Source organism: Sesamum indicum, linkage group LG6 (assembly GCF_000512975.1).
Source record: "Sesamum indicum cultivar Zhongzhi No. 13 linkage group LG6, S_indicum_v1.0, whole genome shotgun sequence".
NCBI lineage: Eukaryota > Viridiplantae > Streptophyta > Magnoliopsida > Lamiales > Pedaliaceae > Sesamum > Sesamum indicum.
In genome coordinates this window covers 21,149,067-21,176,855 of record NC_026150.1, presented here as the reverse complement: position 1 = coordinate 21,176,855, position 27,789 = coordinate 21,149,067, and the positions used below count along the sequence as shown (strand labels likewise).

The 27,789-nt window shown below is 33.2% G+C and overlaps 2 protein-coding genes across 3 annotated transcripts; both read left to right on the top strand.

Annotated features, from left to right (window-relative positions):
• On the top strand, positions 12,049 to 13,664 carry LOC105165316 (calmodulin). 2 transcript variants are annotated; one of them, XM_011084289.2, is made up of 4 exons: positions 12,054 to 12,214; positions 12,338 to 12,495; positions 12,579 to 12,656; positions 13,293 to 13,631. In XM_011084289.2, the coding sequence occupies exons 1-4, from the start codon at positions 12,139 to 12,141 to the stop codon at positions 13,431 to 13,433; spliced, it is 453 nt and encodes a 150-aa protein (XP_011082591.1). In that variant the 5' UTR covers positions 12,054 to 12,138; the 3' UTR covers positions 13,434 to 13,631. The 2 variants fall into 2 exon arrangements, with proteins under 2 accessions (XP_020550600.1, XP_011082591.1); XM_020694941.1 differs by having other exon boundaries at positions 12,049 to 12,495; positions 13,293 to 13,664.
• On the top strand, positions 17,588 to 26,276 carry LOC105165315 (protein transport protein Sec24-like At3g07100). Its single transcript, XM_011084286.2, has 14 exons — positions 17,588 to 17,855; positions 18,720 to 19,844; positions 19,948 to 20,086; positions 20,187 to 20,377; positions 21,034 to 21,141; positions 21,228 to 21,431; positions 21,629 to 21,860; positions 22,717 to 22,866; positions 23,041 to 23,197; positions 23,530 to 23,657; positions 23,806 to 24,128; positions 24,210 to 24,398; positions 25,200 to 25,440; positions 25,803 to 26,276. The coding sequence occupies exons 2-13, from the start codon at positions 18,753 to 18,755 to the stop codon at positions 25,431 to 25,433; spliced, it is 3,147 nt and encodes a 1,048-aa protein (XP_011082588.1). The 5' UTR covers positions 17,588 to 17,855; positions 18,720 to 18,752; the 3' UTR covers positions 25,434 to 25,440; positions 25,803 to 26,276.

Sequence of the window (27,789 nt, the reverse complement as noted above, 5' to 3'; positions counted from 1 at the left end):
GCTTAGTAGAAATCTGAGTGGTCCTCTGTGGAGTTAGCCTTGGTGCATGGTTTGTTTGGATTTAGCAATCGTGAGAGATTGCCGCCTTGGTAGTTTTGGGCTTTCCTCTACCGGATCTGGCCCTTGAGCTAAATACTTTTATCTATTCTAATTTCCTTTCTATTGCTTCTTTTAGGTCTGTAATTATTCATTAATTTTCCTATAACATTGGTTTGTATAAGAGTTTTCTGAACCCACGATCTCTGTAGTAATTTATTAGAATTTTACATTTTGGGGTCACTATTGGTAGATCGTTCCAACAATTTAAATAAATTGACCAATCAATTAATAAATATATACTACTTATTGTATCTGATTGAACTCGACCAGATTTAATTTGAATGAAAAAATTCTACATTGACTATGAATGGCGACTGCAACTTCAAAAGTTTATAAATTCTTTAGTAAATAATTAATGATGGAGGAAGGAAAACACTCACAAGAGCAAAACGGATTTTTCACAAGCAAGTAAAATTGAAGAAAAACTATATTATATAGATTCGATCGTAAAATTAATTATCGAAATACCCAGTAATAGAATAGTTAATAACCATGCATTGGAGGGTAGTATTGTATTTTCACCCTAGACATAACAATTAATGCTTTTCATAGTATAGATACCCCTACCCCGTAAATGAAAAAGGAAAAAAGTAAGTTGAAAGAGAAAACCATCGTAAGATCAAAAGGACTACTATGCAAATGTGATCGATACTCAAAACCTCTAAAATTTTTTATAATTTTTTATTTAGCAAAATATCACTTTTGGTTCTACTAGATAGGGCCCTTCTCACTTGCAGTCTCACGTTTTACGTGTTCAACACCTTTAGTCTCAAAACTCTATTTTTTTAACAGAAATGGTCCTATTCCGTTAACAACTAACTTGTCAAGTATCGTTGGTCAACTGACAACTAGCGAAAAAAACAAAGGCAAAATATCACTTTTGGTCCCACTAGATAGGGCCCTTCTCACTTGTAGTCCCACACTTTACGTATTCAACACCTTTAGTCCAGAAATTCTATTTTTTTTTAATAGAAATAGTCTTGTTCTGTTAACAACTAAAGGAAATGACATGTGAGTTGTCACGTGCCGTTAGTCAATTGGCAGCTGGCGAAAAAAATAAAGACCAGGCTTGTGTTCAGTTTTTGGAGGAAAAAAAGGCGCCAAAAAAATATTTTTTACTATTTATATATGTAAATAACCCACAAACACCACACAACATTTTCATCTTTTTTTCATCACTTAATCTTGAGAGCAATAGGCCAAAAGATGTCACAAACATCTCAAAATACTTCAAATATTGAATGCTATTGTAATAGTGAATTATGTGTAAAAGAATGTTCTTATATATTATTAGATGACCTTTTAGTAATGGTGGATTATGTGTAAAAGGACTAATAAATATGCCTTTTTGTAAGTAATTATAGTTTGTGTTGTGTTTAAATGTGTAAGCATAAATCCTGAAAGCAATAAAAACGAAAACTAAAATTGCACACCAGCAGTTGTAGTATCATTGTCTGCTCCAGCACCTTAAATAACCAGTGGTTGTTCACTATAGCAGCGGCTATATATCTCCAATTGGAAATAAAGTTCGTTATCGATGTATTAGAATGGTTTCTATACTAGTAAGGATTTTGGAGAGCAAATCATCATTAATTCTAGACTACTAATAGTAGTAAATTTAGTAAGAGATAATTATAATGAAAAAGTAGTGTTTCTGGATTTATTATGGCTGAATTCAGTATAGTCCTTTTTCACAAAAAGAAAATAAAATCAAGTTACGTCAATAGAACTTTATTATCGCAAATATAACAAAATATAGGACACATCACGCAAACAAGAGCTAGCATGCAAGATTATAAGAACTGATTCTTTACCAGCTAATCTATGTTGGCTAGATTATAAGAACTAATTGATACAACATTCTATCTTGTAGCACTATCCAAGACTATAAACATAGAAAGCATATCTGCATATCTAGTTATAAGTTAGTTTATGTATTTATTCATCCAGCTGCAACACCTAATAAGAAAAGATGAGATATTTGGACTAAAGGTATTGAACACGTAAAACGTGGGACTGCAAGTGAGAAGGGCCCTATCTAGTGGGACCAAAAGTGATATTTTGCATCTATTTTTTTCTCTAGCTGCCAGCTGACAGTCACGTGCCGTTTTCGTTAGTTGTTAAAAGGAACAGGACTATTTCTGTTAAAAAAAAAAGGATTTTTGGACTAAAGGTGTTGAACACATAAAGCGTGAGACTGCAAATGAAAAGGACCCTATCTAATGAGAGCAAAAGTAATATTTTACCTTTTTATTCTATTACAATTTCATATCTTAAATCATAGTATATTGTGACTTCATTTATCTACCAATATATTATATCTCATATTTTTAAATAAAAAATTATTTCTTCCTAAATAGGGGAAGAAAAACAGAAACTAGATTGATGTTAGAGAAATTGTTGTGGGGAGTCCAAGCAAACCCATATTTATGTGAAAGTAGTGAGGAATTAAGGGAGGGGAAAATATGTTTTGGCATTCGTTTTCTTTGCTTTCATTTTCAACTTGTGTTTGAGATAGGCCAAAATATATATTAATATTTATCCTCATCTAGAAATATCATACTTTGGTGTTTTTCTCTCTTTGATATAAATACATACATATATTTACACACACATATTATAAATATATATAAGAGATATGATTTGATAATAAATAGTAGTTTTTATCTACCAAACACAACATTAAACATACAAAAATTATATACACGCACAGACACACACACACATATATATATATATATAAGAAACATAATTTAATAATAAACAGTAATTTTTGTCTTCCGAAACACAAAATTAAACATACAATATTTATTTTAAATTATTTCTAAAAATAAACCCAAATATACACATTATATTCAACACATACCCATTCAGTTTTATTTTTTATTTTTTTCTTTTTTTGCAAACCACAACAAAGTATTAAAAAAATTAATTTGAACACTATGATTAGTGTTGGGAGAATGTGTAGTAGTAGATAGAGATGGGGTGGGAAAGGTGTGATGATATAGTACAAGTGAGGCGGTGGTTTAACGGTCCTCTTAGGTTTGAGCAATAGTACTAATGGCTACTGTCAGTACGCTTAACAAGGTAAGAATAGGAATAGGATATATATGCCACATGAAAATGCGACTTTTGAAGTGGGGAGTGTGGTTCACTGTATCTATGCATATACATTATACAGCACTACTGCTTCCACTATGCTTGGGAGTCGTAATTTATGCTGCCAAAAGCAGCGGCAGAATTCTCATTCATTCATTCATGCATCCCCCTTCATTCACTCAACACCTACACCTTCTTTCATACTTTGATTTATAAGATTCATAATTCCTGAGTTTGAGTTTTACGAATACAATCGTTGTTTTGTTTTTGTAATAATAGTTTGTTTCTTGATTTATGTTGTTTTAACGTATTCATTAATTTCATTATTAATGTGTGGAATCAGTTTTTTAATTAGAATATATTGAATGTGTTTGTCATAATCGTATTTGGTAGCTTATTCGAGAACAACTGAGTCATATAGGATGTGTTGGGAATACTAAGGCAGATCGAAAAATAGATGGGGTTCGGGTTGAGGTCGGAAATGTTGGGGTCGCATGCAGCGACCTGACTGAGGAGGTTGCTGTTAGAAATGCTAAGGCTGATCATAAATGGGATGCTGGCTGAGGTCATATGAAGCGATCTGATTGAGCAGATCGAAGATCAGCCTCTTAGATGCTCGCCTAACTAAAAAGATCGCGAAACATAGGAGGTCGCTACATAATTTTGTTTTACAATTTTGTATTATATCTTCACATGTAAAATCACCTGTTGATGACGTGTACAATTCTGTTAGTTAGTTCAGTCAGTTAGGGATTCTGTTCATCATCTTTTATTTAAGCCCAGCAACTGTACATTTTTTTTGGCTTAATGCAGAAATACAATGCCATTTTCCAGATATGATGTTTATCATTTCTTCTTGTTCATTTCTTAACAGGGTGAATAACAATTTATCCTCATGTAATATTGAAAATAAGCACATTACCCCATTATGAAAAAAATATAACAATTTACCTCCTATGCTTTTTAAAATGAAGCAATTTATCTCCCCGTAATTGTTCTATTTTAAAAAATATAAGGCAATAAATCACTATTTTTTTTTCATAAATGAGCAATCTGTGATATCACAGGGGGTTGTTTGCAATTTTTTCGGGTCGTGTATATATATATATATATATATATATACTTGTGAATATATCAAATAAATGTGAATTTTGAGGAAAGAAAAGAAGAGAAAATACTAATAATAATAGTAATAGTAATATAACGGCAAGTTGCAATAAAAAGGTGTCAGATTTCGATAAAACTGATGAAGTGTTTGGTTAATGCTGCAGTGGGTGAGTCTTACGGCAAAACGTACAAGTTTTGGGGTTAGGTGGAGTTTGTTTAATTCAGCCCATCTGTCGGGACAAAATGGGTTTTAAATTCTTGTTTCTGTGGTCTTAAACTCAGTTTAATTATTAGATTATATGATCATTACATTTACAGACCCATGTTGTTGTCACACACATTTGCAGCAGAGTTCACAATTGTTTACTCACTGATGCTACGTATGCTGTTAATTAACGTTAATCCTCAAACCGGTAATAATATTTTAATTGCTCCAATATATATTTCAATGCTCCTCCAATTCAGCTCCCCAACATTTTACCCTTTTCTTTCTATTTTTTTTTTTGGACTAAAGAAATAATATTAGTAATTTTATGGGCTGTAGCCCATTCGTAATCCATACTTGGTAGTGGCCCATCTGGGTATTTGGTAACCTTGGAAGAAAAAGGAAAAAATTATTTTATTTTTTTTCCTTAAAGATTGTCATAATAAATGAATATAAAAACTTAAATATTGACCACGATTTATTAATCTGTATATTGATTATAAAATAAATATATTATATTTATCATATAATTAATGTCCGAGCTGTGTTGCTTCAGCTTTGAATTCAAAAATCCCTCAAAATTTTGGTGGTGTTTGCTTTCGAGTTGATTTCGGTATTACAATTCCTTCAAAGCATTATAGTGGAGAAACTAAGTGAAGCAGTAAAATAAATAGTCACAGCCAATGCTTCATGACTTGACAATCATCTTTTGTTTTATTAGGGGTTAAAAATTGATAATGACATCATTAATCCACATCCCTATTCATGAATTTTCCTACAACATTGTCCGTTAATGTTAAACCGCACAGTAAACAACCCGTTAAAAGATTATTTCCTATTTAATGCATACATTAATCACAATTGTATCTAATGCTCATTAATCCAACATAGGTTAGTAAACACATCTGATGGGATCTATGGGGATACTTTTGATTTATACACAAATCATATTAAAATATAATATATTTATTATGTAATCAATTTAAATTTATTTAAATTCGATTTGAATTAAAGTTTTTATTCAAATTTTGAACTGTGCGTTAATTGATATCAATATATTCCAATATATCCGTATATGGAGCTCCAAAAGCGAAAGCTAGATCTCTTATATTTATGGGTTTTTTTTCGGTAAATATAAATTTTATTAAACTACAAGAAGTACACAACACAGTACAGTACAATTATGAATCATTGTCTAGCTTCACCCTCAACAGGCCAAGGAATCTACCATAAGCGATAAAGACCACATGAGCTAACAGAGAATGGTAAATCAGCACTAATAATTCGTTGTTGCACATCATTTATAATAATAACAGAAAGAGTATGTGCATCGCAATGCACGTTCTCAAACCGACGATAATTTCATTCCATCCAAATGTGATAGACTAGAAAAGCAATTAATGCTTTGTAGGCCGCTTTAACAACATTGTTACCTCTCCATCGCGACGAAGCCCAAACTTCTAACTCAATTGTTTAAAATAATTAATTCACCTATCACATAACATTACAAATTCAAATATTTTATGTTGACTTGAATTTTCTATTCTAAATTTTGTCGTAGCTTTTATTCAATTTAACATATAACACATTATTGTGTATAAAATATTTTAGTAAATATAATACATAATATTATTTTTATATACGTAACTTGTATATATATATTAATTGGAGTAAAAGATGCAGAAGATTGGAAATAAAAAATTCAATCGAATTTTATTTTTTAATTCTAACCTGAAAATATAAAGACCCTATCTTAATTAAATCTCATGCAGCATGATAGTATCTGTACTCTAAACTTGTACCAATTATCCCTATAGCAAATCAATAATTATTAATTAACTTGCTTCTAGTTATCACGCTTCTCCCCATCTCCATACAGTGCATACGCCTCCTCTCCATGCACAGACTCATCGCCCTTCTCAATGATTACATCGCGGAGCCTCAATGGCACCACCAGTTTTATCAAGAAACAAATCAAACTTGTGATCAAGATGTTCCAACAGACCACAAACATGACACCGAGTAGCTGAACGCCTAGCTGTCGCACCCCATCCCTCGCATGGCCGCTCTTCAAGCCGTAAAAGAAGCTGATGTTGCCAATCGTCCACCAGGTAGAAGAGGCGGGCTAGCTTTGGCTCTGCCAGCAGCACGGTGAGGATGCTGCCCAAGATTCCGGCCACCGTGTGCGTGTGAAGAACACCTAGTGTGCCGTCAACCTTTTTCAGGATCGCCAGTTTCTTTTGGAGGATCATCATTGTGTACCATGGAATGCTCCCTGAAAGCAGGCCCATTATCATTGCCGCCCATCCTTGCACCACTCCTGTAAAAATACAGATGTTGTATACGTGAAGTGGAATTGTACAATTGCTGATTTCTATGATTGATGAGTTTAAGTGAAATTTCTTGCCGCTGGGGTGATACAGACTAAGCCCGTGATGATGCCCTGTGTGACTCCAGACACGGTCGGTTTCTTTAAGAAGATAATGTCAAGATTGAGCCATGTGATCAAGCTTACGGCCGCGCATATATGCGTGTTCAGGATGGCCAACAAGGAGTTCAAACAGCTGAAAACGGCGCACCGCCGTTGAATCCTATCCAGCCCATCCACAGTAGTTTTTCTGCCGTCATTAGAGTTAAACAGGAAATGAAAATAAAAATAGCTATAATGCATGGATATCCATCTTGAAAATAGTATTTTTGTGATGCTAGTAATTTGTACGGTACATGTAGGTTATCTCTCAAATGAATGGACGGAATTATTCGTCACATTCAGTGCACTTGTTCCACATCGGGAAAACAAGGATAAAGCTCAGTAGAGGATGGATCACAAATGCCAAAGAATCATACTCTAGGTCTATGCAGGTATTCCTTGTGCCTGTTAATCATATGCTAGTATGAATCAAAGTTACTATCTTGGATCATCTTTAATGCCATTGCGCTCTCATTTCTTGCACAATGCTTTGAATATATTCACTAGGAATTCTTGGATAAGAAATACAAGTTATTCCCACAACTTGAATTCATTTTCTCATACTGCTTTGACGAAGTTTGACAACCCTTTTTTCATATCATCGATATCTTTGTCAAGCAAACACATACGCACAAGAAAATATATTTTTCTCCTTTGTGGCAGTATTTAAATATGCTAGACTCTTGGTAGTATTTAAATTTATAGTGCGATTTTTTAGAGAAACCGATGTTGCTCTAACATGTATTTGGATGAGAAACCGATGTTCTTCTTGGGGTTTCTTGGTTCCATCCATATAACACTTCATGACATAGTTAAATATGTTGAATAGTATCCGAGAAATGGTATTTGACAAAATAATATTTGTTTCCAGCTATGTGGATACAGAGAAGGCGGCAACTCTGCAGCTAAGTCACTGTTTTGGCAGGCTCGAAAAGGACAGTCTTCTGTGTTTGTTTTTTAATACGAGCGGGAATGAAACGGAGCCCTTACTCTTGCCAGGAAGTATGCCTCTGATTGCAATATAAATTTTCGATTTTGCTCCTTATTTAACATTACCATATGTATTTTTGTACTTGTAAGAAGATAAATGTACTATATATATGGAATGATGTTAACATTCATTATGTTTTTTCCGTTATAAATACAAATTATTACATAAGGAATATTAAATGGGGACTAAAATTAAAAATTCATGTAATTGTTTTTTTGTTGAAGTCAGCATTTTTCACCTAAACCCTAATGAAAGGGGATTAGGTGTAAACAGAGAATTTTCAAAAGGATATAAGTGTAATTTTATATTTTTAAAATGGATGTAAATATAATTAACCCTATAAATTAAGTTCGGAGACGTCGAAAACTATCCAATTGGATTTCCTATTGTAACTCCAATGGCATCTTTTATTCTGTATATATATAATACTATGTGTATAAAAATTATGTCTTCAATTTTATTTAAGAGAAAATTTTATATAAGTAACTTATATATATACATAAAATAAAATAGATGATACAACAAAAATTACAATAGAAAATCTAATCTAAAAAATTACTATACATGAGTAAAATATAAGTCCCACTACTCTATTAAGTATTAATCGCATATGGAACATGTTACGGAAAGAAGCACCATACACAAAAAATCCTTGAAAACAAAAGCTCGAGAGAGAAAAGAAAAAAAGACAGTCAAATCTTGTTTGGTTTGATATTAAAAGGTTGTATTGGTGGGGAATAATTCTGATTCCTTATTTGATTTCTCCAGAACGCGTGCTCATTAATATATATATACTCCGCATCCTCTACAATTTTCCAAAAATGTAGATCTAATACTATTGACCCTACTTATATAATCAAATCGCTATCTCGATTAAAATAAGTTTTTATTAATTTATTATTAAAAATATGACTATCTCTTTCTAAAATATAAAATTACACTTTTCTTTTCAATGAAACTTTGAAATTACACTTACAATCCCTCCGAAATTCACTGTTTACACGTGATTATTTTTTGTTAGGATTCGAATGAAAAATGCTAATGTTAGTAAAAAACAAAGGGGGATAATTATAATCCCCTCCCTTGAGGTTTGGTATATTTACACATAGATCCCTTATGGTCTAAAAATTACATTTAGTACCCTTAAAATTTGCTTCCAACTAACAATAAGTATCCATACTAGTCAAAATTTACCGAATTTACTGATATTAATAGAAAAAACCTAAAAAAAATTTATATTTACCCACGATTGACTTATTACTGACTTATTACAGGTCAAACAATATTTTTCAGACTAAACTACCCTTGTAACGATGAAAATATATCTCCTTACATGTATAAAAAGATTCAATATTTTTTATAAATATCAGCGAATTCAGTGAATTTTAACCAACATGAAAATTTATTTATTAGACAAAAATAGAGATGTAAATGAGTCGAGCTTGACCTCACGAGCTCAGGAAGCCTTCTGTTCAACTGGTTGAACTCGAGTTCGAGCGCACACTGCTTTAATTATCGTAAATTTAAAAAACACATCTATTTAACAATTTAAGTTAATTTATTGGTAATCAACTACCATTTACAAAAACAAACAAGTCTTACCAAATTTATAAAATCACGAAAACATAAAAGTATAGAAAATATATATACATCAAATTATTGAAATACTTGCACATAATTTTGAATAGTTATTAATATTAAAAAAAATAAACATAAGTTATTTTTTAAAAGTTGTTGATCTTATTATTTACAAAAAAAAAAAAATTAAGAGACAAATTTATTAAACCAAAGTACAAAATAGTGATTGATGTCATTATATATAAAGTAAAATAACAATAAAAATAATTAAAATTGTTCAACACCAACAATAACAATAATAATAAGAATCACCAAACTTTGACACAAATTTATAAGTAATAAAATATATTGCGTAATGCATACTATGTATCTTGATATAAATATAAAATTCATACATAGATATAAAAATCCAGAAGTTAATTGTTAGGACTTGTCAATTTAAAAAAACATAAGAGATTACAGATAGATATTAAAATATAACATAAAATTTATATGTGTCATATTAAATAATTATTTTTAAAAAATATTAGAATTTATTAAATTGTTGATTAAGCATGTTTTTGTATAAAGATCAAATGTATAAATAAAAGTACCATATTATTATCTAAAATAAAATGTATGAATTTATTAATAATTATAATATATGATTAATTTTGAGCATAAAATTGATAAAGTATTGAATATGCAATTAAACATATAAAAATTTTAAAAATAAAAATATAGAATAAAAAATTAAATAAATAGAAAAAGTATGAACAAAAGACATTGAGCTCGAGTATAGCTGAACACCGAGCTTCGCGATTCGGCTCGACTAATTTGCCACTCCTAGTCGAAACAAACTTCATGGGTGCTAAATGTAATTTCTCAAACCTCAGGACCTACGTGTAATGCACCAAATTCAGGGGTGGAGAGTGTAATTATTCCTAAAAATTGCATAAATTTTTAATTTTACCCCTCATTTAATATTTTTATGTTTGTAGTTATGAAATAAAAAACTGTAATATGTTAACCATACTATATATATATATATATATATTACATTTATCCCTTTATAAGTACTAAAATATACATGAGAATGTTAAATGAAATGCAAAATAAAAAAATTATGTATTTTTTTTTTGTTTATTTCAGCCTTTTTATCCAAACCTTAACGAGAATGAGTCAGGTGTAAATCGAAAATTTTCGAAACGGGTGTTTGTGTAATTTCAAAACTTTTTAGAAAAAAAAGTGTAATTTAGCATTTTTAGAAAATGTATGAGTGTAAAATAAAATGTTTGAGTGTAATTAACCCTATAAAATAAGTGGAAAAAAGTGTTGTTATTTTTCAACGCATGCTTTAAAACTGTTTAAATTAAATTAATTTAAGTAAAAAATTATAAATAACTCTTCATAATTTCTGCTGCGTATTGGCAAAACTATATATATTATATTATTTTTTCACACATTTCAACTTTAACTTTTTTCTTTAATTCTTTAACTTTTTTTAAACAAACTCTACATTTCTACTACTACTCAACTTACAATATTTTCTTCACAAATTATTCTTATAATAAAAATAAATAATTATTTCGAACATCCCTATAGTATTTTTTTTTCTAAATTAATCACTATTTTATAATTTATTAAATATATGCTTAACTTTGACCAACTCAACATTTTCCAACTTCCCTTAATTGCAAGACCCAGAAAAACACTATAATTCATATCATACTTAAATACTTTATTGGGAACGCAACTACACAAGTCATTGTCAATATGACTTTTCGAAAAGGATATATCCCCCGCCCCTTATACCAATTATATTTTGATAATGTCATCTCAATCATTATTAATTATTTGGTGGAGTTAAATATAATTACTTGAGATTGTAAATAATTTGAATAGAGACTATCACCTTATTACTGGTTTGAATCATTATCCAACTTTAAAAATTGTATTTGAATTGCATTTTATTATTAATTCAATCCATCTTGATGAGTTTTAATTGAATAAGATAAGAGTCGAGCTCGAATAATTTGATATTTTTAACTCTATTTTATTATTTTGGCACTAATTGAATCGAATTCGAAAATTTATCGAACAGAAACTTTGTTCATATTTGATTTGTTAAACAAATCGAGTTTAAACGAGTCTTATCGATCGATTTTAATAATTTGATTCATTTTTCATCCCGACACGTTCATGCGAATTGATTTCACGTGTTTGGATTTTGATTTTTGACGACATTAAGTCAGCTATAAAAACTCTGATAGACACACATAGAACATACACAATTTGTGGCCACGAGTTTCTATGTGGTCACTCTATTTTACCATTTATCTAACAAAAAGGGGCAAAAAAGAAAAAAGATAATAAAAATAATGTCATTTCCCATTCAATTCAAACGTTGATTTTGGACCCAATATTCCTGAGAAGCTTCAGTCTTGACTGTTGAACATATTCTTCTTCCCTCGGCCCATTTGACTTTCCACTCCCCCTTTTATAATTCTTTGTCTTAACCCCCAAACCAAACACTTCATCATTAAAATTCCACACACTTCTCTCTCCCTTTACTCGGACAAACTGACAACATTACTACCTCCAAAACAAATGGCTGATGCTTTGACACAAGAGCAGATTGCTGAGTTCCGGGAGGCCTTTTGCGTCATTGATAAAGACTCCGACGGTAAGGACTCTACTGTTTGGTTTCATTTCTGGGCTGTCCAAATTTTCGTTTTACGTTTTCATAAAACACAGAGTTCAGTATGTGTCTTGTCAGTCAGCCCGTTTCTGTATATATTTTATGAAGGTGTGATTACGGTGGAGGAATTGGCGTCGGTGATTCAGTCTTTGAACGAACATCCGACCAAGGAAGAAATTCGAGAAATGATGCACGAGGTTGATGCTGATGGAGATGGTACTGTGGATTTTGAAGAGTTTTTAAGTATTATGGCAAGAAAGATGAAGGTAATAAATAAATGAATGAATGAATATTTTTTCATTCAAATTTTTCGAATTTTCATGTTTAAATGGATTGATTTGATGTGTAGGAAAATGTGGCGGAGGAGCTGAAAGAAGCTTTCAAAGTATTCGATCGGGACCAAGACGGGTTCATATCGGCCATTGAGGTGAACAACCTATCTCAACATGTACCTCTTTTTTGACTTTTTATTACAACATTATTTAAGGATAATTATGTTTTCATCCTTTGACTTATGATATATTTGTACAAATATTTTTTTATTTTTTTTATACTTTAATAGAGACGTCGATATTATTTACATAAGTTATCTCTATTTTTTAAATAATTACACATCAATCCCAAAAATGTCAACATTATTACATAAACTATCCCTGTTTTTTAGCTACAAGGAATATTTTTGTAATCACGCAAAAGATAAGAATACTTTGTATAAATAGAAAAAAGGGGCCGGGTGGAAAATACTATTCCTATTATTAATGTTTTTTATTTAATAATATCGAGATGTCATAAACATGTTGTCTTAATCAATATAGTGTGTGTTTCTTCTTCAAATCAAGTTTATTTAAAGTATTGTTTTTCGGGTTAGCAACAATTTTAACCCCTATGTTAATTAAAAAAAAAAGTACAAATAAAGTACAATTTATTCTCTGTGATACTAAAAATAATACAGTTTATCTCTTTTCGAGCACTTTTTTTCCTTTACTTTTTTATTAATACAGGCGGGAAATTGTATTTAATCCGTTTTCTTTCTTGGTTTTAATTTTTTGGGATGAACGTGCAGTTGAGAAATGTGATGATGAATCTGGGAGAAAGATTGAGTGACGAAGAAGCTGAACAAATGATCAGAGAAGCTGATTTAGATGGAGATGGGGTAGTGAGCTACGAGGAATTCGTGAGGATGATGATGGCTTCGTCCTGTTAATATTGTCGGCTGTTTTTTCCTCGATGTATTACGAGTTTGTTATTACAAGGACTTGTAGAAATTTAGATGGGTTGCTAGTCAAAATAACCTTAGGAAAAAACTTGAAATGAGGATTGACAAAAACTATGTAATATATGTACTCAGTAGAGTAAATTGAACAATAATAGGATACAAAAAATACACATTAGATTTGATCTATTTAGAATATAGTTCGTCTCCGAAATTTATTCTTTAATGATAGATGTTTATCAAATATTTAAGGAAGGATGAATTTAAATTTGTACATTATTACATTGAAAATGATTAAGAATTTACATCCACCACAAAAAGTATAATTTTCCGCTACGATTAGTTATTATAGTCAAAAAGAAGAAAATAATGAAAAATACAAATCAACCACGGCTTCGCGACTGCCCTTGGCCTTTGTTTTTGCAAGTGTAGCCAAAACATTAGCAATAGTAAAAAACCATGCAAAAGTTTTGGTTATGGCTAAAAATCATGGCGAATATTGATTAGTCGTAGTAAAAATTTAAGATTTTGCTTTGATTTTATTTAACCATGATTAATAGTATTAATTTATCATGATTTTTAGGATAATTACACTCACCGGACGTGGTATAAACCTTCCATTAGTTTTTTTAACGGAGGAGGGGTTTCTCACAAGATTTTACAAAACATGGGAGGTTTTTTGCTTTTTTTTTTTAAAAAAAAAGACATGGGTTTTCAACCATTTTTGGAAAATATGGGGGAAATATGCAATTTAGCCATAAAATTATATAACTTTTGGATAGAAGCCTGAAAATGTCCAATTTGCACTTGTAATATTTTCTTTTCTAAAAAAATATTGAAAATTTATAAAAAAACAATGATTATGTGAATTTTTTTTCTTGACTTTCTAGTTCATAAAAATAAGATGATTAATTATACTTAGACCCCTTCTAAAAATATAAAATTATACTATTTTTTTAAAAAAAATTAAAACTACACTTACACCCCTCTAAAAATTCTCCATTTATACCTGATCGCCTTCCGTTAGGATTTAGATAGAAAATATTGACTCCAACAACAATATATATATATAATTTTTATTTTTATCCCTCATTTAATATTCTCCCTATAATATTTATATCAAATGACTATTATTTGGAAGTAATGTTTAAAATTATACTCTTTTAATTTCTATATAATTATATTTACTCCCTTATAAACATAAAACACATTACAACGAAATGTTGGATGGGGGATAAAATTACAAATTTATGTATTTTATTACTAATATTAATATTTTTCTTCCAATATCCTAATAGAAGGGGTTAGTTGTAAATGGTAAATTCAAAAGGAGTGTAAGCGTAATTGTGATTTTTTTTAGAAAATAAAGTATAATTTCGTATTTTTATTGGAGATTTAAGTATAATTAACCCTAAATAATTCATGGTCCATAAAGACATTTAAATTAATTCATCATAAAAAAAGAATAATTACACTCCCATTTCATGAAGTTTGATATAATTACTCATAGACTCCCTAAGATTTGAAAAATTACATTTAGTACCCATGAAGTTTGCTTTTGTCTATACAAATAAGTTCATTGGTTAGTAAAAATTCAGTGAATTTGCTAATAATAACAAAACAACAAGATAAAATTTTATATTTACATTCGATTGACTTACAGGTCAAATAATTTTTTTTATGACCAAATTATTCCATACATCTTCAGATATTAATGCATGTAAGGACGTATATTTTCACAGTTATAATGATAGTTTAGTAAAAAAAAAAATATTTGACATAGAATATATCAGTAATAAGTCAATTAATGGTAAACATCAAGTTTTATTTTTTTATTTATTTTTGTTAATATCAGCAAATTCAGTGAATCTTTTACTAACGGATGGACTTATTTATTAGATAAAAACATATTTCAAGGGTATTAGATATAATTTTTCAAATCACATAGAATCTAGGCTAAATTCCTTTTTACCCCTCTGATTTGAAAATAGGCAAAAGACCTCCTCATATTTTGTTAATCTCTGCAAAAAAAATAAAAATAAAAATAGAGTTACGCAATTAGGAATTGACGGAGGTTGCATTGCATGCTCGAGTGGTGCAATTTGAAGACTGTTTTGACGTCTTCACTTGATTTTTTGTTGCCATTATGACTAAAATGCCCCTATTCTTACTATATAATGATTTTTGGGCATTTTAAACTTGTTTTGAATATTTTTTTTATTTTCATCTCTCTAAAAAATTTAAAAAAATTTCTTTTAATTATGTTTATTTAAAAATATGAAAACATTATATAAAATTTTTAATATTTAATAATTTAAATTAAAAAATTAAATTAAAATCAAAATACAAAATTTAAATATAGTAACAAATGTGGATATTAATGAATTATAAAATTATACATTATTAACTAATTTAAATATTATATAACTAAAAAATAATAAAATAAATTATTTTTAAATTTATTGCATTATGAAAATTATACATTATTATTTTTTATTTTAAATTTTTTAAAAATATCAAAAAATAAAAATATATTCTTTTATCCATATTTATGTACATTATTTTTTTATTTCAAAATTTTTAAAAATGTATTTATATCAAATATAAAAATACCAAAAAAATAAAAAGTTACATTATAAAAATAATATACTAAATTTTATTTTTTAAATTTAGAGATGTACATGAATATAAATCTTAAACAATTATAATAATTATAATTTGGACATTAGTTTGAAATTGTCAAAGCATATACTCATTATGACGCCTGATGAGGAAGAATGGGAATCGCCCTATAAGATTGATGTGGAGTATGAATGGCTCCCCCGCAAATGCACCAGTTGTATGACTTTAGGCCACTCTACCAAGGATTGTGCATTGAGCAAACTGACCAAACCTGTCAAGCCACCGGTATCCGTTTATGTACCTAAGACGGGTCCATCTCGACCACCACTTACTGACCGAGTGGTGGATAGGCCCTCACCAAATCAAGTGGTGGAAGAGCAAACGGTGGTTCGTGAGTCTCCTACTGAGCATGCGGGTTCGAGTTGTGACGATAGGGGTAAGGGCACTAGTTATCAATAATACGTTTGATATCTTACACTTACTTGATGATACAAATGGTTCTCCTCGTCATGCAGCCCCATGAGCAATGATCCATGTTGAACGAAACAGTGTAGAATGTGCGTGGTCTGAACAAGAGGGACCATCAACTAGCAGTGACAGATCTCGTTGTTGAGTTCATATTACAATTTCTTGGTCTTCTTGAAACACGTGTTCGCATGAATGATATTTCTCGCATTCGGTCCTTTTTATTGCCCCAATGAAAATGGTTTGTGGATCATGTGCCGATTGGTAATCGTATTTGGATTACATGGGATGATAATTTTATTGATGTTGATGTGATTGAGTTGGGTCCACAATTTGTACACTGCCGTGTTACTAATAAAGCACTTCATGAGACTGTTGCTATTACTGTTATTTATGGTGCCAATGAGGTGGCCGATCAACTGAAATTACGGGGTTCTCTAGGGACGATTGCCATATTATATAGTTAAGAAAAGAAAAAAAAAGAAATGCAGCGGCCGCCCTCTTTCTTCTGTCTTATATTATTAGATTTGGGGCGACGGTGTTTGGGCGACAACCCTCTTTCTTTTTGTTGGGACGGCAGTAGCGGGATGGCAGCATGGGGTAGGCGGCGGGGGATGGCGTGGAGGGTGGGAGTAGGGTTTTTTTTTTAAACAAAAAATTATATATTTAATAATAATTTATTTTTATAATTTCGAATTATTTATATATAATATAAGCCAATCAACGAAAGGGTATAACGGTTAGACGATGAAAAAATTTAATGTCGTTATACCTCAGTTAAAAAAAATGGAGAGTGAGCTGAATTTATAAAGGGGAGTGTTTTGTCTATTTTCAAATCAGAAGGATTTTGTTGCGAAATTTTTAAAATACAAGGGGATTTATGTAATTTTATTTAAAATTTATGTAAAATTATACCAAATTTTAAAATAAATTAGTGTAATTATCTCTAAAAAAAAAAGAATAAATAAAAACTTAACCGTTGCTAACAAAATGAACTGGTTGTTCAATGTATGTTAAGATTAGGAATATTAATAATTTTAACAAATAATATTTGTAATTATATCTAAGTTTGTCTTAATTTACTCTTCTTAAATTTATGCCGCAATTCACAGTTGAAGAAGGTAATATGGAATCCTTCTTGATCCGGACACCGGACAACGTCTGTTGTTTTTTTCAAAGATCTTTCTGTTGTTTTATTTATTTACTGTCCGTCATTTAGAGAGGAGAGGTAATTCGGCTCAACGTTCGTTTCCGTCACTATCCCCCGCCGATCTTCGGCTCTTGATTCTTCTATTCCGTTCTCCGTCCGGCGAGATCTCCGATCAGGTAGTTTGGACTTTCTCGATTTGTGATTGAATGTGCTGGTGGATTCCAAGATTCTTGATTCTTGTTTTTGATGGAAAATTACGGGTTTTCGTTAATTTGTCGAGATTAGGTCTATGCAAATTCACGATGGCAATGCCATTTCGATTGTTTATAAGGAGTATATTTGGTGCTATCCAATGTTCTGTGATTGTTAACTTCCCTTTTCTTTCTTCTTTCTTCTTTTTTCTTTTGGGCGCAACTTTAGTGTTTGAGTTAGTTTGTTCACTCAAAATCAAAATTTTATATTTTAGTAGTTCTTGATTTTTTTTTAAATGTTGTTATTGCAGGATTCTAGTCGTGGAAGTTCACTTTTTTGTCTGTGTACTGATTTTGATTTATGACGTTGCTTCTTGGGGAAGTATAGGTTTATGGAGGGAAGAAAAAAGTGGAGCTTTAATAGAACTGTCTGGACATAGTTTGTTTAGATGTTAATTGAAATCATTTAACAGGAATGTACATTGTGTACTTCGTGTTTGGAACAGACAAATTTACGGTGCTCTGCCCCTTCTAAGATACAGCTATTGTAATTACCATTGGTGTGAAAGTGATATTCTGCAGGCTGATACATAAAATAAGTGGTTTCACTCTGTTTTCTGATTGCAGTTGTAAACCAGAAAAATGAGAATATCAAGGCATCTATGTTCATCCTGTATATATTGTGTTCAATTTTTTTTTACACTTGAGTTGTATGGTCATTCAAACTTTTCTTGGCACGTTGAGCTTATTTCTTCATACTTTGAGCAAGATATTGGGATTTGTGTCATGCTTTCTGTCTGCTGTTTTGTGAATGTGTTTGTTGGCTTACAGAAGCTTAAACTTTGCTAGGAGATCAAGCACAAATCGCAAGTGAAATTCTTCATGGGGACTGAAAATCCAAATCCTCCAAGTTATCCGGTAAGACCAGCTGCTACACCCTTTGCTGCTATGCAAAGTACACCTCCTTTTTTATCATCTGGTCCTGTGGCTGGATCAGAGTCATCGTCCTTTCGTCCTGTACCTCCTGCTTCCTCTCAGTTTCGAGCACCTCCCTTTTCTTCTGGGCCTGTGGTTGGCTCAGAGGTACCTGCCTTCAGACCTCCCCCATCAGGTAGGTCTAATGAACTGGTTGGGCCACCTCCATCATCATCATCATCATCATCACATGGCCCACCAGCTGCAGGGTTCCAGCGATTCCCAACCCCATCATTGCCCTCAGTAGGCCATGCAGTGCCCCAGCGCACAGGTCAGCCGGTGTTATCTCCGACAACCAGACCTGCTGCAGGCACTGTCGCATCTCCTCCCATCTCTCTTCTTTCACAGCCGCAACCACCTTCAATACCCATGGGATCTCCTCCTCCAAGCATGAAAACTGGACAAGTCAATGGAAATATTCCTCCACCTGCTCATCAACTGCTCTCATCCTCCAGGCCAAATGTCCAACCTTCTTCGCCGCCAGTCAGGCCATCTTATGTCACTACCCCGGGTATTTCTCAGGCAACCATTCCAGGGTATGTTAATGCACAACCGAACACTGTGGCTCAAGCTCAACCGATGCAGCCTGCCTCCTTTACCTTGCAACAACGAGGCTACGCTCCAGGGGCACCTCCAACTCCTTTTCTTGCTCAACAAAGAAGTGTGAATCCACCAAGCCTCTATTCAGGAAACCAAATGCAGCATCATGTCGTTGCGCCACCTACTGCAACTTCACCAGGCTTGGCAGAAGATTTTAGTTCACTGTCTCTTGGATCTGTACCAGGATCATTTAATGCAGGTATTGATAATGCAGCCTTACCAAGGCCGTTGGATGGTGATGTGGAACCAAAGTCTTTGGCAGAGATGTACCCTATGAACTGTAGTTCTAGATCTTTAAGACTGACAACGAGTGGGATACCAAGTTCTATGTCCTTGGCATCGAGGTGGCATTTGCCTCTTGGGGCTATTGTTTGTCCTCTGGCAGAACCTCCGGCTGGGGTTAGTCTCCATTGCATTTAAATGCTATGTTTACTAGCTATGTAGATTTTTCAGTAAGACTGCAACTCAAGTCACCCCTAAATGGCACTTCTTTTTCGTTCAGGAGGAAGTTCCGATAGTTAATTTTGTCACCACAGGCATCATTCGTTGTAAAAGGTGTCGCACTTATGTGAATCCATTTGTCTCCTTTACAGACAATGGAAGAAAGTGGAAATGCAATATATGTTCAATACTCAATGATGGTAATTTCTTTTCGCCGATAGACAAAATCCTTAGACCAATTTGTTCGGGTTTCTGCAAAGATTCATGGGCTAATTTATATCTTAAACTTCTCATGTCCAGTGCCGGGTGACTATTTTGCACATGTGGATGCCAGTGGAAGAAGAGTTGATTTGGATCAACGTCCTGAGCTCACGCAAGGTACTATTGAATTCATTGCTCCAGCTGAATACATGGTCCGCCCTCCAATGCCACCACTATACTTTTTTCTCATCGACGTATCAATATCTGCTGTTAAAAGCGGCATGATTGAGGTAATATATATTTTCATAAGTAACTATGCATTTGGCAAGGTGATTAAAGTGTTTATTGTTCTGATGCATGGACTAAAACACTGTTCACTCAAAACTCACTGTTTGTAGCAGACAATAGTACTTTGACTGTTACAAAAGTTACCTGTTAATATGCATAACATGTTATGTATTATAGGGTTTGTTACTCTTAAGTAAGCATAATCATATGGCCATCATATAGCGAGTGTAAAAAAGTACTTCTATTTTGATTTTCTTAAAATATCTAATATTTAATGACATGGTAATATGTTAGTAACCAGAAGCAGTTATTTATTGTTTATGATGAGAGTTTGTTTTTAAATATTAAGGTCTGTTTATTTGTAAATCCTACTTTTTGTGTTTACAACAATCGGAGGACTTTTATTAAGTTATTGAATTCCTTCTAAAATAGCTTGGTGGGAAGGTACTTGAGAAAATATGTACATACACACTTGTGGAGTTTATATTTCATCTTTATTCCTAGTATGGTACTGCAGGAAAATATCAAATCTGTGTTTCCAGTTCCCATTTCTCTCCAAAAACTAGATGGGAATTCTAGAAACTATCGCCAAGTTACTTATCAGCTTCTATCTTTTTTTATTTCCTGTCCAAATGCTAAACCACATGATATTTTTCAGGTTATGGCACAAACTATCAAGTCTTGTTTGGACAGCTTGCCTGGTTATCCTCGGACACAGATTGGTTTCATAACGTATGATAGCACAATACATTTCTATAATATGAAGGCAAGTACGAGATGGAGGCATTATTTTAAGTATTTATAATCTGCTTAACTTCAAGTTCATAAATAGATTTCTTTCTATTGCCTCAGTCATCTCTGATGCAGCCTCAGATGATGGTCGTGTCAGATTTGGATGATGTATTCATTCCATTGCCAGATGATCTTTTGGTCAACCTGTCAGAATCTAGAAATGTGGTGGATGCATTCCTTGATAGTTTGCCCTCAATGTTTCAAGACAACACGAATGTGGAATCGGCACTTGGCTCAGCTCTTAAAGCTGCATTTACGGTCATGGTGTGTTTGGTTCATCGATTTGCACTAGTGTGATTAAAAACTCTTTCACTTTCTTGTTATGATTTTTTCTTTATTATCTTGGTCCTACATGGCTATGATGTCCAGATACCTTTCGGCTCCAGTTGGTTGCTTGTACCACAGCAAAGCTGTTTTTCATTTAGCTTGTCACTTATTTGCTTTTGTTTCTATAATTTCAGAGGCAACTTGGCGGGAAACTGTTGATATTCCAGAATACCCTGCCATCGCTTGGTGTTGGCCGCTTGAGGCTGCGTGGAGATGATATTCGAGTTTATGGGACTGATAAGGAACCTGCATCACGAGCACCAGAAGATCCATTCTATAAACAGATGGCTGCTGACTTAACCAAGTATCAGATAGCTGTGAATATATATGCTTTCAGTGACAAGTACACAGATATAGCATCCTTAGGTAATATTCTAGTTTCTTCGGATTTTTGTTTGATTAGGGAGCAATCAGAACTGAAAGTGTGAACAATATGAACTATTTCTTGGTTAATTGATTTGATAATCACAGTCTCCCATAATATTTAGATCTCTATATATACTTGTCTGTTGTGGAAAATAGTTGATTAACTATTCCATTTCTGGGGTTGTAATCTGATACAATTTGTAGTCCTTAAGATGTCTTTCTATCTTTTTTTCTGTTCAATGGACGAGTCACTAAGCACGTTAAGACCTACAGATTCTAGAGGGAAAAGGAACTAGAGGCAAAAGGAAAACTACAAATGCAAATTATTTAAATTGTAATGTAAAATGGATTGTGTGAAAGGATATGATGTGGAAGTGGGCATAAGAAAATTTCTATGGAATTCAAGAAAATAAGTGTAGAGCAGAAACTGAAACCACACGCAATAGCAGCATTGATGCCTTAAAAAGCAAACTTTTTGTTCTCGTGAGTCTTGATGCCCCTAAGGCAATGAGGATTGAACAAAAACATAGTAAAGCCCAAAGTCAAATTGCTATTCATAAAATGTGAATATTTATCTTTCTCTTGATTTGCCACTAACGCAGAAAAGGTTGCTGTGAAAACAGTGAAAGTTGTCTTACGTGGATTTCTTTAATACAGGTCTCCTGACTTATTGTTTATCCTAAGATAAATAGGAAAGGAGCTTCGAAACGATAACAGATTGGTTGACATGTATGCAGTTTTGACTCTTGTGGTGAAGGTCTCCATATTTTTGAGTTGGTGAAACACAATATTATACATGACTGGGCGTGGTCTTCACTTGCTATGCGATGATTATGATACTTGTAAATCTTTGTAGGAACACTTGCAAAATATACTGGTGGTCAAGTATATTATTATCCAAGTTTTCAGGCAAGTATTCATAAAGATAAGTTGAGACATGAGTTAACCAGAGATCTTACTAGAGAGACTGCTTGGGAAGCAGTCATGCGAATACGATGTTCCAAAGGTAAGTTCTTAGACTGCAGGTTGTGAAGGATGAGAATTCATGATTTATGTAGAAGATGCTATTTCATTTTAACACAAAAGCACATGATAGTAAGATATTTGTTAATTCTCTGTGGACAAATATCTCTGGATAAATCTACGATAATGAAACCTTATCTGTTTTTTTGGCCTGTAGGAGTGCGGTTCACAAATTATCATGGTAACTTTATGCTAAGATCCACGGACCTACTAGCACTTCCTGCTGTTGACTGTGATAAAGCTTATGCAGCACAGTTGTCTCTTGAAGAGACGCTGTTAACTATGCAGACGGTGTATTTCCAAGTTGCCTTGTTGTATCCTTGTCTTTTTTAGTTAGACTTGATCTTGTGTATTTATGCATGTAAACCAATGTGAGTCTTTTGGAAGCACTGTTGATTCATGGTGATGGCATCAGCGCATCTTCTCTTTTCTTTTGGGGGGGGGGGTGGGGGGGTTTCACCCTTTATCTAGTTGAGGGTTTCTTGTAATTTGTTAAGGTTCCACCCCAGCTTTTATACCCTTTAGGTCATCTGGAAAATTTGGCCGGTCGTTCTACTGCTGTGTTATACCTTTTACTCACTTTTGAGCCCTAATGAACTTAAAATTGAAGAGGATAGGAAAAAGAAGTCCCTTAACCATTCTTAAGATATACATCATCTTCTGGAGAAAGACGAATCAGGGTGCACACTGCAGCGGCTCCGGTTGTTGCAGATCTAGGAGAAATGTATCGCCTGGCAGACACTGGGGCAATTATCTCTTTGCTTTCCAGGCTAGGTAAAGAAGTTGCACTCTCTCTCTCCCTGTCAGTAACCACTCCTCTCTCACTTGGGCAAAAAAAGAATTGGAAGATAGCAGTTCTGGGTATTTTACTGATTTTTCAGTAGACTAATGTGGATATAATTTGAACCCAATTGATCTGCAGCAATTGAAAAATCTTTGTCCCACAAGTTGGAAGATACTCGAAATGCTGTTCAACTTAGGATTGTCAAAACCCTCAGAGAATACAGAAATCTTTATGCTGTTCAGCATCGCTTGAGCGGAAAGATGATTTACCCTGAATCACTGAAATTCTTACCCTTGTATGGATTGGCACTATGTAAATCACTACCCCTCCGTGGTGGATATGCTGATGCCCAGATTGATGAACGCTGTGCGGCTGGCTATACCATGATGGCTTTACCTGTCAAAAAGCTGCTGAAACTTCTCTATCCTAACCTGGTTCGCGTGGATTACTCTGTTGTAAACGTAAGTGTCTTGCAACTTCACATTTCTTCTTTGATGATGCTTGTGATTTGGTTCTGAAGCAAATTTGTTGTCAATTCGCAGCTATCTCCTCAAACCGATGAATCTAACATCATCAGAAAGAGGCTACCACTTACTGCAGATTGCTTAGATACCAGAGGTCTTTATATCTTTGATGATGGTTTCCGGTTTATTATATGGTTTGGCAGATCCATTTCACCTGATGTAGTTAGAAATTTGGTAGGCGAAGATTTTACTGGAGACTACTCAAAGGTGGGCTTCTTTCACTTACCATTTTTATATTTCTCTTGCATTTACCTTTCAGTCTGATTGCAACTCTGTTATCTGTTAATTAATAGTGTCGTCTAAATGGCTCAAAGTGTTCAATGTAGGTGTATAAACATGCATACATTTGGAAGACGCAAAATTTCCCTGGGAACTTGTTCTAATATTATACTTGGTGTGGCACAAATCATTTCGTTCAAATCTGTATGTTATTTTCAGCATGCGTTGAATGGAATACTGGAAGCATTGTGATTTTTTCTCAATTCTGGGAGAGCAGTATACTCTCTGTAGTTTTGGTTTACACAAGAGCCCATCTAAATATAAACCAAGCTTTTTTATAGAGACTTGCTGGTCGTGATCTTTGGTTTCAGTTTTTGGCCTTGCTGAAATTTATGGATAAACCAGGTTTTGTGTTGAGGTAGAAGAAGCACAAATGCTTATAAACCTATTGCAAATGAAAATTTAACAGAACATGTTATCTGGAATTGAATTCACATTATGATCCTGAACTTGAATCAAGGGCTTGGTTCCTTTGATTATCTTTCATGGTAGAACATGTGATGGTGCTCTCAAATCTAATCAGGAAACATGTTAAACATTCATCAGCTGCATGGTTTTTATGGCAAATTTTAATCCATGAACTGGTTTCCATCTATGTATCCATAATTCCATATATATGTATATATATATATATATATATATTTATTCCTTGAGGTATCTACTATCTGCTGCAACCGTTCTTTCTTTGGCATGTTCTGTAATTGATTTATCTGCCCTTGCTGAATCCAGGTTAGTCTTTCTCCGCGAGACAATGAAATGTCAAGAAAACTAATGAAGATACTTGATAAGTTTAGGGAGAGTGACCCGTCATATTATCAACTCTGTCATCTTGTGAGGCAAGCTGACCAACCAAGAGAAGGCTTCTTCCTACTTGGAAATCTAGTGGACGACCAGAATGGTGGAGCCAATAGCTATGCTGACTGGATTTTGCAACTACACCGGCAAATTCAGCAAAATACATAATATACAGGTGATCTTGTTGGTCTGAGTACTGTCATGTTCTCTACACCTGAAAGCTTTCTGCTCCACTTTCATCTGATGGAGGACTGGAGAAGGAATATCTTCTCTCTCTCCCCCTCTTGTCTCTCTGTCCTTGGTGAATGCAAGATAGATTGCCGCCACTGATTTTTCTATAAGCTGGTTGATCGAATGATTGACAGTCTTAACATTTTTTCCCTTCCATTTTACTGCTACCATACAATACTCTTTGGATGAATTTTCAAATTGATTTTGAAGTCGGGTCTAGTCAAATTGATCAGACAAGTGCATTTTTTTGGGAAGCGTTCTTGGTTTTGCCGTTCTATTACCCTGATGACTCCATCCTACTTGCAGGCAAAGAACTCCTGATCATTGCAAGAATACTTTGGATCAAATGCATGCTGCCAGTCAAACCCAGATTGCCAAGACTACAACATACATAACACTTTCTTGGAGGCAAAGACATAGGTCTAATGACGAGCATTGATTCTTCGAGTGTCTTCTAATTGAGATCGCCCGGTAATACAGTATTCTTATGCTATTAATGCATTTTGGTCGCTCCTGGATCGCAAGTGGAAGGGGACTCAAGGAGGTACTTCCTGATCAACCCGCTTTACTCATTTATGCCTGTAATTTGGGGATATGCAGATCAACTTCAAATAAGGATTGGAGAAATTTTAATATATGATGAGTTTCTTTTTGGTTTTCGGGTTATAGATGGCAATTGATACTTATTAGTTAATGTATTTTGAACTCGATTTCTTTTCTGGAGACTTGAAACTTAGATGAATTTTAGGGTTGTGTACGTAGGTCTAGACTGGTCGGAAATTTTTGACTCAATTTATCGAACCCTGAGTGTTTCCGACATTTTGATTTCTTTTTTCTTTTTTACGCTATAGAATTACTGATTACACTATTGAAAGATAAATTTATTTCAATATTCATGTTACTACATATAGAAATGAAGAAAAAGCCAAACTGTTGTTACTTTTTAGCTGGTTTGGTATTAAGTTAATTACCAGATTACTCGAATGAAATGGTTGGAGGTGGACCAAAAATCTTAACTCAGCAACGAACTCGTACACTTTGGCTACCTATAGAATCCGTCACATATTTACAGACAAGAATACAAAGAAAAATGGGTTAGTTTTGAAGGATCAGAAGGGATCTCAAAAGCACCAAACATGTCCAGACAGCCTAAGAAATTGTCACCGACAATTCCAACACCAGTATCTGTACATTTCCACTCTCATGTGTGACAAAGATTCTCCCTTATTCTGATTCTTCCACACCAGGTAAGAAAACTAATCCAATTTTGATTTTTCTCCTGGTTGTCTGAATCACTATACGGTATAATACACAGAAAATGAAAATTGTTGAAAATGATTATACTTGCTGAAAGAATGAAAGCGTTCGTTGAACTCACTCGTTGCTCGTTAATTCAAAAAATATCGTGTGATGTAACAGAGAATCCCATCGTTTAAAAATGATATGGCTTGAGAAGCACCAATCTTTCGGCATTTGAACCCATGATCATCAGAAGAATATATCTCGTGATCCCATCAATAGGTGAAACTGCCACATGATCTGATCTTCCCTTATTTGGCATAGGCAAGTTAAGATCATGCTGGCAGCTTCAACTACTAGTGGTGCACGATTCATCCATCCTAACACACACACACATATAGTTGTGTCTTTCCACGGTGGTTGTGGAAGGTGGTGGTGGTGGTGTGGCTGAAGGAAAGAGGTGTGTAGAGAATCCCATAAACTGCATGGAACTCCCACTCCCTCTACAGCTAATTTAGTGAAAACTTGAGAGGAGAATGGATGAATATATATAGATGGTGAAAAGCAGCAGGTTCCCTTTTCCTCGTACGGAATTTCAATTCAGTGGATGTAAATGTCTTACTGTGTCGTGTTAGGAGCGAAAACATTAATAAAAGTAGCTCGGGCGGAATAGTTTATGAGGCGGCCGTGTCCATAGAGCGAGACAGGTATTTTTCACGCCCGCGACACCACCGCCCGGACAAATCTCTTCTTATTTTTTAAAAAATTACTTATATTTCCCTGATATTCTACATAATTATCTAACCCCTAATTGGTAAGTGGAAATATCAATTTTATCTCTGCTGAAATTTAAATTTCTCTTGTAGAAATTTGACATAATGTAAGAAAAAAATTGACATTGGTGGAGGTTATTATTAAAAAATATAAAAAAGAAATTAATGTGCGTCAAAAGTTATTATTAACAAATATATAAAATTATAATTTACGGTGCAAAAGACATTTTGGGCAATTCAATATAAAATTTGAATGAAATCTTAACAGATTTTAATTAACG